The sequence below is a fragment of the Lactuca serriola genome, chromosome 9, assembly GCF_051521515.1.
Source record: "Lactuca serriola cultivar US96UC23 chromosome 9, Lser_US96UC23_V15, whole genome shotgun sequence".
Classification (NCBI taxonomy): Eukaryota; Viridiplantae; Streptophyta; class Magnoliopsida; order Asterales; family Asteraceae; genus Lactuca; species Lactuca serriola.
The window spans coordinates 195360437-195377735 of record NC_136416.1 but is presented as its reverse complement, the minus strand read 5'-3'; the positions used below and the strand labels follow the sequence as shown (position 1 = coordinate 195377735).

At 35.4% G+C, this 17299-nt stretch overlaps 2 protein-coding genes across 2 annotated transcripts; one reads left to right on the top strand and one right to left on the bottom strand.

The window, feature by feature from the left end:
* Positions 1-11337: 11337 nt before the first annotated feature.
* On the top strand, positions 11338-13913 carry LOC145074790 (uncharacterized). Its single transcript, XM_079021114.1, has 8 exons — positions 11338-11511; positions 12225-12275; positions 12445-12715; positions 12815-12876; positions 12954-13143; positions 13278-13374; positions 13504-13586; positions 13729-13913. Exons 1-8 carry the CDS (start codon positions 11353-11355, stop codon positions 13734-13736), a joined length of 921 nt encoding a protein of 306 aa, XP_078877240.1. The 5' UTR covers positions 11338-11352; the 3' UTR covers positions 13737-13913.
* A 127-nt stretch (positions 13914-14040) lies between these two features.
* Positions 14041-15053, bottom strand: LOC145074791 (BURP domain protein USPL1). Its single transcript, XM_079021115.1, is given in 3 exon segments — positions 14041-14131; positions 14133-14855; positions 15009-15053. Coding segments are annotated over 3 exon segments (798 nt in total). The 3' UTR covers positions 14041-14101.
* Between the last annotated feature and the right edge of the window lie 2246 nt (positions 15054-17299).

Below are 17299 nucleotides of genomic sequence, written 5' to 3'. Positions count from 1 at the left end.
CTTTTATATGTAATGTAATGGTTGTTTACTTTACTTACTATGTGCATTGGATTTGATACTCAATGTGGAGTCCGCCCCGGAAACGTTTCCGCCTTCGGTTTCGGGGTGTGACAGATTGGTATCAGAGGCCTTGTTTATAGTGAATAAAGTATACCAAACCTTACATGGTATAAGACTATAAACACTAAGGGGCCTAAGTGCTCTGAACTAAAAGTATACTTCAAAATATAAGTATTTTCAAAAGTATACAAGTATACCTAACCGTCGAGATCCGTAGCTACAAGTAGAACAAGACATAAGTAAATGGGTGTCGTACGCTGCATTTAAATATAAGTATTTTCAAAAGTATACAAGTATACCTAACCGTCGAAATATAAGTATTTTCAAAAGTATACAAGTATACCTAACCGTCGAGATCCGTAGCTATAAGACTATAAACACTAAGCAACCCTCTGATCATCAGTATACAACCCAGTCGTCAGCCTCCACCAGTCCTTCACCCCAAGCCTCAGCAGGTTCAGGGCACACCTGACCTTCTGGTCAGCAGGGCATGAACCCGTGAAGAAACATCCCTCCACGTCGGATAACCACCTCATAGCCCGAATAGCATCCTGTGTACCATCAAATGTCGGGGGCTTCGTATTATCGAAATCCCGGTCCTGGAAAGCTCCGCTGGCTCCTCCTCCAACCCCTGCAGCAGTTACAGCCGAAGTGGCTGCAGCGACAACAGTCTCTGCTAGAGCGGCATAACGCTCATCAAAATACTCGACCATCGCGGTCTTAATCGACCCAAACATCTCTGGCAGCTGCGCTCGAAACGCAGCAACAATCTCGTCGTGCATGATCTCCTGAATCCAGGCAACCAACTCCTCAGTCCCTATCTGAACCACAGGCTCAGGTGCTACCGGCAACTCCAATCCTCCGTCTCCTGACACTGATCCTGATCCCGAAGCAACACGTCTCGTCACCACCATACTACAGACACACTCAATGTCTCAGACAAATCATATAATGACGGAAGTCCAATTACCCTCAATCCCTAGGGGTTGTGACTTCCTTGATACGCGTATGGGTCCTATGCTTTTAGTAGTATGGGCCCCTACTACCTTCCACACCTACCCATATTTGTCTCAAGTATCACCACAACGACCTAAACTATATTTAACATAATATGCGCTTAACCGTCACTAACAGGGGACATCAGCTAACTAGCAACTGATCCTGCAGTTCTGCACCATTCACACATCCATTAAACTTCTGTCATCCCCTGCAGCGATAGTGTACACTAACTGCACATAGCGCTGGACCCGATAGAATTTTGAATATCCGATCCTACACTAAGGTCGAATCGGACATTCTCAGGCTATAAGATCTTGACTACACACATCCGTGATGCATACACTAAACATCTACAGTTATGATGTCAATCCCATATACAAGAAACCCTAGGCTAATAGGTATCATACAACCAGGCCAATCTATCATGCGATTCCTGAAAATACCTAGCCTAGCACTAGCATGCTGTTATAACATATCAAAATATCAAATAACTGTATGGTATTTTGGGGCTTACTTACAGGCTCCGGCTGATCGTACCCTCTGCATCCTGCATCTTTTATTTTGAAAACCATTTTAAAACTTATTTTCTGAAAATCTCCTTGATTTGAGACTGGATTCACACGAGTGTTCCTCCAATTCACTCAAACCAAGGCTCTGATACCAACTTTTAACACCCACAAAATTTACACCAAATTTAAACTTTTAATACTAACAAAAGAGTCAAATAGTAATTGTTTTTACAAAACATTTCCAATTCTTTTATCATCAGAGTGTCCCAAAATAGATCATGAGGATGAGGAGCGGTACGGTCATGCCTTTGCCTTCCATCTCTCTCTTGAAGTACCTGAAACAATAAATTGAAAACTATAAGCCCGAGGGCTTAGTGAGCCACCCCCAAAATACCAATACCACACTGGCAGAAACCATAGCCGTAACGATCAATCAAACAACACACATACTGGGCCATCGGCCGGACTGGTCCGCCCTATAGGGCCTACAGTCTATCTGAATCTATCCCGAGCCTTCGGCATGACTGGTTCGCCGCGTGGGCCTACAGTCTCCCCGGACCGCTCAGAGGGTGTGTTGGCCTTCAGCACAAAGCAAGACCGCCTCAACCCAACCAACAAGCAACTAACCATGTACGCATACTATCATATACTGGCACATACATGTAGCAAACATATCTATCTCATTTACCATCAATCATAGAGTTTCACTCGTAACTAGAGCATCGACCTAACAGGTCACTGACATACCAATCCTTACGGATCATAAAAGCATAACATACTATCTATCCTGATTTCGATCTAACAGATCAGAATCATATGTAGCATACCATGACAACCGATCTAACCGATCTCTCGCATAACAACCATCCTAAATAGGATGAATTCTAACATAGCAATAACATAACACCCATCCTAAACCAAGATGAAATCTAACATGGCAATAACAAAGCAACCATCCTAAACCAAAATGTAAATCACAAAGGGCCGGCCTTGGTGCCGTAGACCCTATCAATATAGTGAGGATGACTCACCTCGCAGATGTTGATTCGAAATGCAAACTCTAACTATCGGATCACTTGACACCGGCTCCACCACCTACATACCATAGCACAATATTCTCATAAGTTCTTACTCTTATGAGACACCCCATAACCTCTTAGTGATTCCTGATCAAGGTCAAAACCCTTAGTCAAGGTCAACAGTCCATGTTGACCTCAACTCGCCGAGTCCATGGATCACATTCCAACTCGCCGAGTCATCGGAGCGACTCGTCGAGTTCCTTCGAATCCTGATCAATCCTTAAGGCCACCCGTCGAGTTTCCTCCTTGCAACTCGACGGGTACACACACATGCATATCCTAGGGAAAAGCCATCCGACTCGTCGAGTTGTTCTTCAACTCGTCGAGTTTTATGGCGATCTTCATCGGACTCGCCGAGTTGCTCATCCAACTCGCCGAGTTCAATGACCATCTTCATGTGACTCGCCGAGTCCATCCAGTCCTCTTTCCATACAAACTTGTTTTGAGCCATGCAGCGGCTCCAAATCACAGATCCAAGCTTCTAGGGCATACTTACCACATAAAGTTGCAAACTTTACGTGCATGCATGGTTATAAAGGCTCCAAATGTCTATTTTAAGTTCTTAATGGAGCTTCTAGTCCAAGAGGGACTTCAACCACAACCAATACAATAACTTTATGACTCTAGCATCCAAGGAGGGTCTAGATCTGAAGTTACGGCTTCAGATCTAGCCCATTGCTCATCATCCCAACTTGAAAATCCATAAAAAGCCCTAGAACTCAACAAAAGTGAAGAAAAGGAAGTAAGAATGGCACTTTGATACCTTCAAAAGATGCTAGCTGAGGCAAAACCCGCTTCCCACTCCTTTCTTACTTCAATTTCCTTTGCACCCTTAGCTTCCTTCCTCCAAGATCCTCTTTTCCAAGCTTCAAACCCACACCAAGGCACACACACACGAATTAGGGTTTTAAGGGCTCTCAAAGACTGTAAGGAGGCCCAAAGGAGGCTGAGGCTCCTTTAAATAGGGGTGCAAACCCCGATATTTAGGGTTTCATATGCCAACTCCTACTCGCCGAGTCCCAATAGTGGACTCGCCGAGTAGGTCACTAAACACGTGTTCTCACCCCGCTGCTACTCGACGAGTAGGTCGACCAACTCGTCGAGTAGAGCTTCATCCAGAAATTCTTAATTAATTAATACCCGAGGATCGGGGCGTTACATATACTCGTTGTTGTGATACTATACATGAGGTCCTCCACCCCCGGACGTTTCCACCATCCTTGGTTTGGGGGTGTGACATTAATGATTTTGTCAAACAACATACTCATGAGTTGTTTGTTAAGGACAACATGTTTTTGTCTCGTACAACGAGAAACTTGATTATTCTCAGGAGATGTGTATTCATAATCTGTCAAAGCAAAATATTGGTGCCTCAAGAGCACATAGATTGTATACGGGACTTCAGGGTGGGCCTTGTGTTTGAGGTGGATTGGTTTCCGATTTCAAGAATAATATGAGAAATATTAATTCTTACATAGGTTGCGGGGATGCAAAATTCATTGCTGTCAAGATGATGGAAAGGAAAAAATGTCCCAACCTTTTCTTTTGAGTTTAGAGTTTTATATAGAAAATTGAATGCGCTTTTTTGGGCTGACGAAACCGCAAAGTATAACTACAATGCTTTTGGAGACGTTGTATCCCTTGATGTCACATTCAACATGAATAAGTATATTTTACATTTATAATATTATCACCAACTTTTTTATTATTTCCAGCTTTTTTAATTAATTTTTGATTTTTAACATAGGTATGATATAGTTCTTATTCTTGGTTGCTTAGAGCTTTCTTGAAAGCATTTAAAAAACAATCTAAACTGGTTCTTACAGATTAGGATCCAACTCTGAACAAAGTTGTAAATGAAGTTCTTCCAATGTCACAAAATAGGTTTTATATGTGGCATATTACGAAAAAGTTGCCAAATAAGGTGCACAATTATTGTTTATTTACCAAAATATATGTAATAAATTGATTTAAAAATAAACGTGATCCTTTTAGAATAAAATTCTACCATAATCAATTAGCATAATTTTGTTAGAATTATAGGATACACGAAACCATATACGCTCCTTTTTTTTTGTCTTCCTTATATGACTTGTATCGACACTTTATGTTTTACTCTTATGGCCTTACTCTTATTATTTAACAATACTCCTTAAATTTCATTTTCTTCAGACAACATCACAACTAGCCACCAACTCATATTTTCGAAAGCGTTTTCACTCTATAATTTGGAATTCTAAGCTGAAACCACATGATTTTGAGAAAGCATGGGATTCTTGTTTAGATAATTTTAAGATTTCAAATAACAAGTGAATGAAAGAGATGTATGGGTTGTGGAGACGTTGAATCCCTGCATTTTTCAAGCACATACCAAGATCTGGTCTTATGAGAATTACATCATTGTCTAAAGACTAGAATTGGTCATTTCAAAACACCACCCTAACCGGTTATTATCTTTTAATGTTTATGATGACGTTTGAGGGTGTAATGGAACGTCAATGACATATTCAAATTGTCAATGACTTTAACACTGCCACACCTTTTCCTAGATTCATCACATCTAGTCTAAACGAACCACAAGCTTCAAAGGTGTACACTCGTAAAATATTTTATTAGGTTCGGAAAGAGATTTTAGATTCTTAAAATACTTGCTTCCAAATGAGCGTGACTTCTTGCAATGGTGTTGACATAATTATTGTTTTCGAGAAACAAAAGAACATAAGCACTAGGCAACCAACAAGTCTCGTTGTTGATGACAAACTTGAGGAATACCATTACAGTTGTCTTATAAAGGATACTGAATAAACGGTATGTTCTTATTTCATTATATAATCATTTCTTTTTAATCACATACTATGACTTACTAACATATAGTCATCTACTATTATACATATTCCAGGTTACCCACTTAACAACATATTTCATTCAAGTGTAGCTGCATGCATTTTGAACATGTCAGACTTGTGTGTAGGCACATATTCTGTGTTTTTAAGTTTTATAGTATTGAACAAATTCCTGAACAATACACACTGAGACGTTGGTGTCGGGATGTTATTCCAACAAAATTACTTAAGAGGTGTTTCTCTAATTCTTTTGTCGATTCAAATTCTGACATGACGACTGTTGAAAAAATTTCAACTGTAGACTGTTGTGTTTCATTTTTTAGCCATGATTGTAACACCTGATTCCTGGTATGCGTTTAATTCAAGTAAATCTTATAATTTCCTCTGAGACTCGACGAGTTGGGGGCCCAACTCGTCGAGTAGACTCGTGATCTGCGAGAAGTTTAAGTGATCTACTCGACGAGTTGGGAGACCGACTCGGAGAGTAGATGTTGTTTGAGTGAAACCCTTAATTTGAGGGTTTACACCCTATTTAAACAACTTATCTCTCCCCATCTCAACCTCCATCGTCCCTTATACTTCCAGAATACATTAGCCTAAAACCCTAGCCTTGTTTGAGTGTTCTAAGGCCATTTTTGTGCAATTTACTGGATTGTGAAGTTTGAGAAGAGGAAAGGAGCTTGGGAGTTCAAGTTAAAGCTAGAATATCCAGAGATTGTGTTCCATTTCCCGCTCATTTAAGGTAAAAAAGCTTCTATCTTGATCTTCCATGTGTTTATTCATCTTTAGGGCTTGGATTTTGGTATATTTAGGGCATTCTAAGCCATTTTCGGGTTGTGGGGTGTAATATAGAGTTATGGATTCAGATCTTGGTCCCTGGAGGGGTCTCATGGCATAAAGGTGCCAACTCTATGGCCATGAGAGCCCCATGCATCTTGTGGGTCTCATTTTTGGTCCTTTTGAGCCTAAAGACCCATGCATGGACGTAAAGTTCGTGGCTTTACGTGTTATATCGACCCTAGGAGGTCAGATCTACCCTTTGGATGAGATGAGCTTAGCAGAAATCGAGTTTATGGGCATGGACTTTAGTGGACTCGACGAGTTGTTCTTGGGACTCGGTGAGTCGGGTAGTGGTTCCCCAACCTTTGTTGTTTTGGGGGTCTAGTTGAGTCTAGAGAAGGACTCAACAAAGTTTGACGAGATTATAGACCTGGAAATCATGGGACCCGACGGGTGTATAAACAAACTCGGCGAGTCCAAGGCAATCTCCCAAACCATGAAGATGGACTCGACGAGTTGTTCATACAACTCGGCGATTTATTGTCTGAACACATTCTTATGAAGGAGATGAACTCTACGAGTCCAAGGGGAACTCGGCGAGTCAATTGAAGATGGTCCCAATATTATGGTTGAAGGAGGACCCGTCGAGTTGTTTCTAGACTCGACGAGTGGAGTCGATAGTTGGATCATTTTGGAGGAAGAGGGACTCGACAAGTGGGTAGACCAACTCGACGAGTCAAGTCAACGGAAGGTTGACTTTGACCAGGATTTGGGTTGACCCTTGTAGGGGTTGTGAGTATGAACTGATAACTTAGAAGAGTTGTTGTGTAGGGATTGAGGAGTCAGGGAGAGTCGATTTCCACATAGAGAGCAGTGCAGACACTACACGACTTCGAGGTGAGTTTCCTTCTAGTAGAGGTGGGTCTACGACCACAATGTCGGCCCACAAGTGAGAATGTTGGTCTGATGATTGTCTTCGTGATAATTATCTGGGATTGATATGTAATATGCTTGTTGTGCTTGATATGATTAACGTGCTTTGATATGATTGTTATGCTTAATATATGTTAGCAGTAGCAGGGGTGAAATAGTCCCCGGTTACCGGTTGAAAGATACCGAAGGGGAGGTTAGTTCCCAATTACCGGTTGAAAGATACCGAAGAGGAGGTTAGTTCCCAGTTACCGGTTGAAAGATACCGAGGGGGAGTCCAGATCCCGGCTATGCCTGACAGTTACCGGTTGAAAGATACCGAGGATTTTGCATTATTTGGTATGGGTATGTTGGGGGAACTCACTAAGCTTTGTGCTTCTTAGTTTTGGTTTCAGGTACCTCTTCGTCTAAGGGGAAAGAGTCGGTGGTGTAGCAGCGCATTACACACATGATTTCCGCATTGAGTTTTCTGGGATTGTACTCTGATATTTATTACTTATGATGATATGGTTTTGAGACACGTTGTTATGTTTTATAAATTGATATGACATTGACAATGTTTTGGTAAACTATTTTACAAGTTACTTAATTAAAAAAATGAAAATTTTGGCCTTGAAAATTAGGATCTTATAATGATTCTGCTAAGTTAAAGTCATACCTCGATGAGCTGAATAATTTGAAAATAAAATTTGTAGATGATTGTCCAGTGCGCGAGATGCCCTAAAGAGAATCATTTTACAACCAGATTTTAGGTGTGGAGTCGCTTAATGACGTGCTTGACATTGAGAATCCATCTAGTATTCATAATACGGGAACTGACAGTCGTGGTAAGAGATTAAAATCTAAAAAAGAAATGCTGGAAAAAGAAAGTTTGAAGCCTAAGAGAAAGCGTGGTTCATGTAAACAGATGGCTTCACATGATAAACAAAATTGTCCTCTAAAAACGTGCATAAGTAGTTTTACTTTTTGATAGCTTTATTAAATTATGATACTACAATAACATTTATGTTTCATGTGTTTGATTGACATTCATTTTGATTGTTTATGGTTTTAATAAATTATTTACTATGGTTATGCACTAGTGAATACTTTTTTTTCATTCACTCAAGCGTGTTACGCCAACATTACAATCCTATATAAACATTCATTTTCACAACTAATCTGTAAAACCGACAAACATAGCATTTCCAAAAGACCGAATCAACTAAGTTGCTTACAAATTCCAACATAATAATATATTCCAACCAATAATTAGTATATTCCTATACAATTTAATTATACCTACCTACCTAATACAATTCTAATTTACACAATGTTTTGTTTCTTTTACATTTATTGGAAAACCGTATACCAACACAATCATTTCTACATAATAATATAGTAAATCACTAAACTGAATGACTATAATTTCATACACTATTAAATTCTTTCAATTAGGGATACATTTTATTTTATTAACTTTCATAACATATTTTGCTTTTTTTTAATTCTTTAAGAACAATACCATATTATTTTTATTATTTATAACTAAAATTAACTATGAATAATGATTTCACATACCTAATATCAAAACATTATAAAACAATACAAAACTGGATTTTAATGTATCGTCATCAAAAATAAATTAAAATTATAAAATATGCTAAATAAATAAATAAAATGAGTTGTAAATGAGCTCTAATGTTTCCCAAACAAAAACAACAATACAAAAAAACATGCTACCACATTTCAAGTACTAAAGTCTCAAAAAAAAACCATTATACCATAGTTAATTAATCAAAACAACTTGTGCATCTTATAACTGACGCCTTCCATGCCTCTTCTTCTCCCTAGCTTCCTTCACTTCATTCATCAGAACCATTTTCTCCAACGGATCAAACCTTTCATAAGCTTCTGCATCTCTCTCAAACACATTTTTTATACTTGTTGTAGTCGGATTTCATAAGTCCTTCTATGTATTTAACTCTTAAATTATCTAGAGAAATAACATCACTCTGTGTTTTACCTGCAAAACCGCAATCCAAATGTCCTTCACCTTCCCCCGTATACAATTTCATATGCCTCATAAGATACACTCCATAGTCCGATCCTTCATTCGCTACTCTCCATGTAATATTCATCACACAAGGTTTCATTTTGTTAAAAGCAGTTGCTTTTTGGTGATGTGATTTTAAGAAGTTGCCAAACAATTTTTTTCTGTGGTACAGTACAATACATTTATTATACATCTATGTATTAATACAAAAACTCATATAACAATACTAGTATGTAATTCTTAATCCTACCACAATAGTTGGTTTGCTTCCATATATACTCGCCAAAGAGCCTGTTCGGTTGCCATGATCTATATTGTCCTAGGTGGATAACCTTAGATCAAAGCATAGTAAATAACATTTACCCCCCTCAACCACTGGAAAGAATACCTGGTATACAACAAAAATTATAACAATAAACAATAGCTATATAAAAAATAATAAAACATCCAACACAATTCTTAATCAAATTACCAGATCAACATCTTTGAAACCTGGTTTAATTGGTAGACTCCTCATGTGGAGGTGTGTAGCACCCGTTTTGCGATTGTTTGAGCTTGTTAGGTTAGCTGTTTGACTGCGTCTATGAGGTGAATTTTCTCACTATACTATATAGGATGCTAGACTGTCTTTATGACTCTTGCATGCATGTTGTGCGAGGTCCGTAATGTGGGCCGACCCGTTAGTTGTGTGGGTGTGGAACGATGTTACGTATGATATGTGGTATTTTAGGGAACTCACTAAGCTCTGTGCTTACGGTTTTATGTTTAAATGTTTCAGGCACTTCTGGTTCCAAGAGAAATGACCCATCTTGATCGTAATGCATCCCCAAAGATTTATTCCACAATATCTTTTTATGGTTTACTTTGATGTTTTGAGAATACATTATACTCTATCTATCTTTTGGTAGTAAGGAATGAAAGTTTGGTTGATTTATAAATGAAATTTTTACTTAGTATTTTTAGGATGTCACATATGATTTATTTCATACAAGTGACAACACTCGACTTTTACTTGATTTTTGAAAATATCCATGATATAAGAATTGTTATGACTAACTTAGGGAATATGAGTTATTTTTCGGGAATTGAAGTATTACAAAAGGGAAGGGGTTCTTTATATGTCAACAAATGTATCATCTTGAAGTATTGAAGAAGTTTGGCATGATAAATAAGAAAAGGCGGATATCCCAATTGTTATAGGCTCAACATTAAATAAGGTCAAACATGAAAACTTAGTAGACGCAACATGATACAAACAACTTATAGAAAAAAGTGAATATTCCAATTATTCAAGGCTCAATGTTGAGCAGTGCATGAACATTTCAACATAAATGCATCTTCAAGCTGCTAAGAGAGCTTTTAGATATATATAGAAGGGTATGTGGAGTATGAATCTATTACAAACATACATCGAAAAATAAATTTATGGGGTGCACCAATAGTGATCATGCAGAAGATGAAGATGGCAACACAAGCACAAGTGGATATGTGTTCGTGTATGCCTAGGAGCAATTTTATGAAGCTCAAAGAAACAACCAATTGTGATCTTATCCTCCGCATAAGCGGAGTATATAGGTATAGTAGCTTAAGCATGCCAAGCAATATGGTTCATGGAATTCTAAAGCAACTTGGATACATGAAGAAAGGAAATTACAGAGCTCTAATGTATGACAACATTCTAACCATCAAATTATCAAAAAATCAAATCTTTTGTAGTCGTAGTCGAAGCAGGAACATACGAGTAAGATATCACTTCCTTCGAGTGTAAAGTAGTGAAGGTTCCATAACATTGTTGCATTGTAGAGGACTAGAGGTACAAAGCATGCAGTAGACATAATGACCAAACCACTTAAGTTATTTGCTAAACTAGAGAAGCATGATGAGAATGTCTGAAGTAAGTGAGATAAGTTGAACAAGTTGCATTTTGTTCAATCAAAATGCCTGTGATGGAAAAACCCCTTCAATTATAGGTTGTGGATTCAAATCCCATTATAGATCAAAAGAAAAAAAAATGTAGCTTAAAGTAAAATAGAAGCATCTTCTCTCCGATATAAAGAATTTTATAAAAGCTAAAATAAAATCGAAGATAGCCACTATATCTTCTTTTTTTGGCGGGTATGTCGGATGAAAAGCCGAAAGTGCCCTTAGTTCATCACACTTATTCACACCTCCCCCATTTATACGCTATTCTCATCGCTTCAATTTCTACTTCTCGAGATCGAGGTGCGGCGGAGATCGCCTTCGGAGATACAACAGTAGAAAACAAGATTCCTTATGTAAGTACCATTGTTGTTCAGCAATTCTACTTCTTTCTCGCTCTTATGCACAATTAGGGTTTTGTTTTCACTTAATTTGATGGTATGTTACGAATCGGTCGTTGTTCAAAACTGATTAGTGGTATTTAATGTGGAGTATTGGTTTTCTGATCATGAATATTAGCGTCAATTCATTACTGAATTTTGGTACGTGAGTCTGGTATTATGATCGTTTTCATCATCTACAAATCGATTTCAGCTTCACGAAGTTTTTAGCTTATTTTGGTTTCTAAGCGACATACCATTTTTGAGTTGTGAAGCTGTTTGAAACCGGCAAGAGTTAGGTTTTCGTATGATTTTATGTGTTCTCCGTACAAGTGATGAAAATATTGTTTTGATTGATTTGCTCAAGAAGAAAAGCAAGTTTTTACCTGTTGTCAATGGTGTGTATCTTATCCCCTCTTATTTTTTCTGTTTACTATGTAAGAAAATTTCGAGTATTTTTTTTTTCATTCTTACCTACAGTTACCGGAGAGCCCTGTTTGTAGCTTAATTTACGACTCTTGAAAGTTCTTCCAGTTAAAACAAACCACAATGATGAAATTGCAAAGTTTTCTTATAAATTTGTTGCTTAGAGCATGATTAGGGGTTTACTGTTTATGCCTTGACCTGTTAACTAGATTTGCAACCTTATAGTATATCATTTATGTTTATCCATTTATTTTTGCTTATAGACCATGAATGTGGCAGAGGATTTCCAACAGACATTCAACAGGATTACACCGGTAATAATCTTTTTTTCTCTTCTTTGAAGTTGGTTTTGTGGGTATTTTCTATCTTATGGAAGTTAATATTCTTTATCAACTCATTTGTGATTCTCATTTCATGGATCCAAAAGTCATGATACTTGATATAATAGTTGTTTAATGCTTATGTGAATATAATCTTATGCAGAAGGATAACAGCATCTTTCTTTTGCTATGGCATGTTCTCCACTTGATTCTTAGGGTAATTTACTTTGCCCAAGAGGTCTTTCAAACAGTTGAAAACTACCTTATAACAAATGGAATAGTGAAAGCATATGAACATTTAAACTTACAACGAGTCAATTATCTTGGAGTTGTCATAGACAGTGTTGAAGCTCGTGAGACTACAGAAGTTATTCAACTTTTGGAATGGCTTTCAGACATTGGTATCAAAAAGGTCTGTCTATATGACAAGGAAGGTAATGCTGCATTTACAACATCTTTTCTCTAGGAAAATCTAAATCTACATAAATGTATATGTGTGGCTATAATGGTTTCTTTCACTCTTGTAAATGTAGGAGTGTTGAAGAAATCAAAGGAAGTTTTTGTAGAGAGATTTAATTCATCAAAACCATCTAATGTATGACCTATGAGCTTTATATATCTACTTGTCATTTTGAACAGACATTAAGTGTCATTTGTTGCCTGTTAGTGCAGGATGATTCAAAAATGGATTCCCTTCTTAACAAAAAGCAAATGGATTTTGAATTTGTTTCAATTTCTGATGGAAAATTAGTAGTTGCAAAAGCAGCTGATGTACTTTTTAAAAAGTATTACTTGGATGATGATGATGCTGAAAAACCTTTCTTCACAGAGAGTTACTTGACTGATGCATTAAAAACCCTAGGTTTGTTCTTCCCTTATCTTGAGATTATAGCAAAGAAAAACTCAAAACACAATTTAAAGAAACAAATAAACACCATAACAAAAAGATCACTTACATATATTGATTTCTTGTGTGATTATGTGGCTTACTATCAGGTGTTGTAGAGCCTGATCCTGACCTTTTGTTAGTTTACGCGCCAGCTAGATGCCACCTTGGCTTTCCAGCATGGAGAATTCGATACACAGAGATTGTGTAGGTTACTAAATCCTATTTATTTACTTCTTATGGCATTTTCCAATCAATCTTTTATATTATAAGTGAATGTAATCTCTACATTTTTTTTCTTGATCGCTCGAGTTTTGACCTACTTATTTCTTGCAGACACATGGGCCCACTGAAGCATAAGAAATATGGTTTAATTCTAAAAGCCATTCACAATTTCACCAAGGTCAAGCAAAACTATGGTATGTGGTCTATTTTTTTTTTCTTTTTAATAATAAAACTACTTGTTTACTTATTATCTTATTGTTACATATTTACAAAAACATGAAAGTTTGTCGAATTATAACAGCTGATATTATTATTTACTTTTGTATATGTATTCAGGTTCATAAGCAAACATTAATATCTGCCATTCTTGGATGACTCATGACATGTTGAGATCAAGTGGAGTCACAAATTCTTGTTTCAACTCTTCCTCATGTTCATATATCTTTTGAACATCAAGAGATTATCTGCTGTAGATTGGCTATCTTTTATTGTTTTATGTTGTTATGAAATTCATATTGTTATTTTTTGCATTTTAACCCAAAGATATAAGTAAATTTTATATAGAAGTTCATAAAACAAGTTAAAATAAAAAAACGTTATTTTGTCATGAGCAGTAGTTATAAAACATTGATATGATCCGATCCAAAATTCAGTAACTCTCATTATGATTATTTATTTAGTTTATGATTTTACATCATGATCCTTACAATTAAGGAGATGGGACCCACACAATATTATCAAGCAGGAAGGAAATGACACACAGGAGAGCTGCCAGGCTGGCCGCCAAGCACGCGGAATGCCACATGGTCTGGATCCCATGTGGATGTGTCCATGTGGCAAACAGCAGCAGCATCAACTCTCTCTCCATTTTCACCTTCCAATGCTATCTTAAACACCCTGTTGAAATGACCCTTTTGCCCATGGCAGTAGTAAACCAAATATGGGTAAGCCATGGTGTGGCAAGCCACCATCTTAGGAGCATAAATCTCCAATGGCTTCTCCACAAAAGTATACCCTTGGAAAAGGGTATGATTGGAATTCAAAATTTTGGTGGTCAAAATCTTGAGTTTGACCATACCCAAAACACCACGTGTCATGTCCAACATGGACTCCAATGATGTGGCACAAAACATGATCTCACCTTCCTTGGGCTTGAGCTCACATTGTTTAAGTGTGGTCTCCATAGCTTTAGCTTGTGGGGATTTGTTAGAAAATGAGAAGAATTTGAGAAGGTATGGGAGTCTTGATGATGAAAAAGGGATCGAATCGGCTTCTTCTCGAGTAAGTAGATGAGTAGGGGTAGATTTGTCATTTGTAGCAAAATAAATTGACATCTTTTTTCCAAGATATAGATCGTTGACTCTAAAGAACACATTTAGAGCGGGGTCCAAACCTTCATCATTGTTGTGAACATTTCTTATGGGTTCCTTGATGATTTCATGAGCATTGCTTTTGAGACAAAACTATCAAATATCAAATGAATATATATGTTAACAACTATAAACAAACCACACATGTAACCTAATGTGATAAAATCGTCAACAATTTTCCCGTTTTATATAAAGTTTATGAAAAAAATTCAGATTTTTTTGGTAGATAATAATTAGATGTAATACCTGAAGAAGCAAGAAAGCATACAAGAAGGAAGAGGCAAATGCCATCTTGTGGAGACTTGTGGTTTTTTCTTCTTTATATATATATATATATATATATATATATATATATATATATATATATATATATATATATATATATATATATATATATATATATATATATATATATATATATATATATATATAGTAACAATTAAATACCAAAAGTAAAATATATTTTTTAAGACAAAAAGAAACCATGTCTAAAGCATATAAAACTTTTATACGTTTATCAATAATTATTTAATAGTTTGCGGGAAATTACCTAAATATACAGTATTTTTTTAGGAACATATATTTGTGAAAGTCATAATCGTGAGTCGTGACCATCTTGTTTTGCACTTTCATACAAGCAATTAATATTATTATTAAATGCATTTAATAATAGTACTTTCTACCTAAATTTAAATTGTAAAAGGACAAGAAATATAACTAAATCGTCTAAAATATTGGTAATATTTTTTATCTAAAGTTAGTAGATCATCAATAGTATTTAAAGCCATCCACAATTGAATTGATGTTGAAGGACGTGATAAGTTCAACCGGTTGTGAAAATGCCAACATGAAATATATTTATGGTAATGATATAATTAATTTTATACTGTAGTTTTTAACTTCTATAAACCATTAAACCATATATATATATATATATATATATATATATATATATATATATATATATATATATATATATATATATATATATATATATATATTTTAATGATATAATAAATTTTATACTGTAGTTTTTAACTTCTATAAACCATTAAACCATATATATATATATATATATATATATATATATATATATATATATATATATATATATATATATATATATATATATATATATATATATATATAGGGTTAGGTTATTTTGTTTTTAGAAACTATTGTGTGCCAGAATGCATAGATCTGGACCAACATATGAAATTAATCAATGAACATGATTTGAGGGTGTATGATATTACATTGGGATAACATGTACCGTATAATCATACAAAATTTAGCAAAATGGTATTTTGGACAATTAACTATATTTATAAAAGGAAATTTTCAGATTTTTAGGGACAATTAATTCTACTAATTTTAAAAATCTGAAATTTTTTTAATTAAGTCAATTTTAATTCTAACCTAATTTGTTAATATAACCGATTTTATTCTATCAAAATATTTTTATTCTGTCAGAATGCGATTCTGTTAGAATGACATTTTTTTAGAATAACAGTTTATGACATCCTTTAAGAATACATTAATAAAAAGAAAACATGAATAAGTACAATATGAAACAATATACAAAATCGATTCTTGAACAAATAATATATCAAATAATTACATCTATAATTCTGATACAAAAAGAATATTCTTGAATAATGTCAACATTCTGAAAGAATAAGAAGTATAATTTTTAAAAAACAACAACATTCTTAAACTTTGAGTGTGATCAATCTTTGATTCATTCTTCATGTCATTCCTATAATGTCTTCATGTCATTCCTATCACAAATGCATCAAAATCCAACAAAAAACACTAAGTCATTCTGGAAGAATAATATTGGTAAGTAAAAATTGAAGATAATACAAAAACCAATGAGAGTAAGTGCAGAAAAATAACAAGTTTTAGACATGATAACTCATAAAAAAATTCAATGCTTAGGTTGAATTGGAACTTGAGCATTAGAATCTAAGATTTCATTCTAACAAAATTGGAATTCGTGATTCCATTTAAACTAAAGCCCTATTCTAAAAGAATATTGCCCTTATTCTGAAAGAATTTTCAGGTTAACATTCATTTGGTAAAGCAAACAAGTTATATTACTGTAGGTGAAAATAAAAAATTATAATGTTTGAAACCATTTAAAGCTAAAGTTTGAAAACCTTTAAGTATTACTCAATTAACTAAAAAAAAAGAGAGAGAGCATGAAAGGGATTTGCTGCCATATCAGCCAAGCTGATGATGATATTCACATGCAAACAAACAATAAATCATCACAAATCAAGGAATGTGAATGGAATGGAATGGAAATATGGAATGGAGTCAGTCATTACCTTGAGAAGGTGCAGCAACATAATAAGCAAGACCACCAACTGGAACAGATTGAACAGAGTATTCAAATTCCTTCCATTTTCCCAACATATTAACCAAGAAATTCCCACAGTACTTTCTGTGCAACAATTGAAAAGGAACAACAATAACAATATAAGTAATTATTCAATTCAACAAGTAAAGAAATAAAGAATAAATAAAAGTTT

What these genes read in the sequence shown, in the direction of transcription:
- LOC145074790 (XM_079021114.1), top strand. Translation starts at nt 11,353, where the DNA reads ATGTCGGATGAAAAGCCGAAAGTGCCCTTAGTTCATCACACTTATTCA. An exon ending in TAGAAAACAAGATTCCTTAT is followed by an intron (nt 11,512 to 12,224) that starts GTAAGTACCATT and finishes TTTTGCTTATAG; the next exon opens with ACCATGAATGTGGCAGAGGA. An exon ending in CTGTCTATATGACAAGGAAG is followed by an intron (nt 12,716 to 12,814) that starts GTAATGCTGCAT and finishes TTGTAAATGTAG; the next exon opens with GAGTGTTGAAGAAATCAAAG.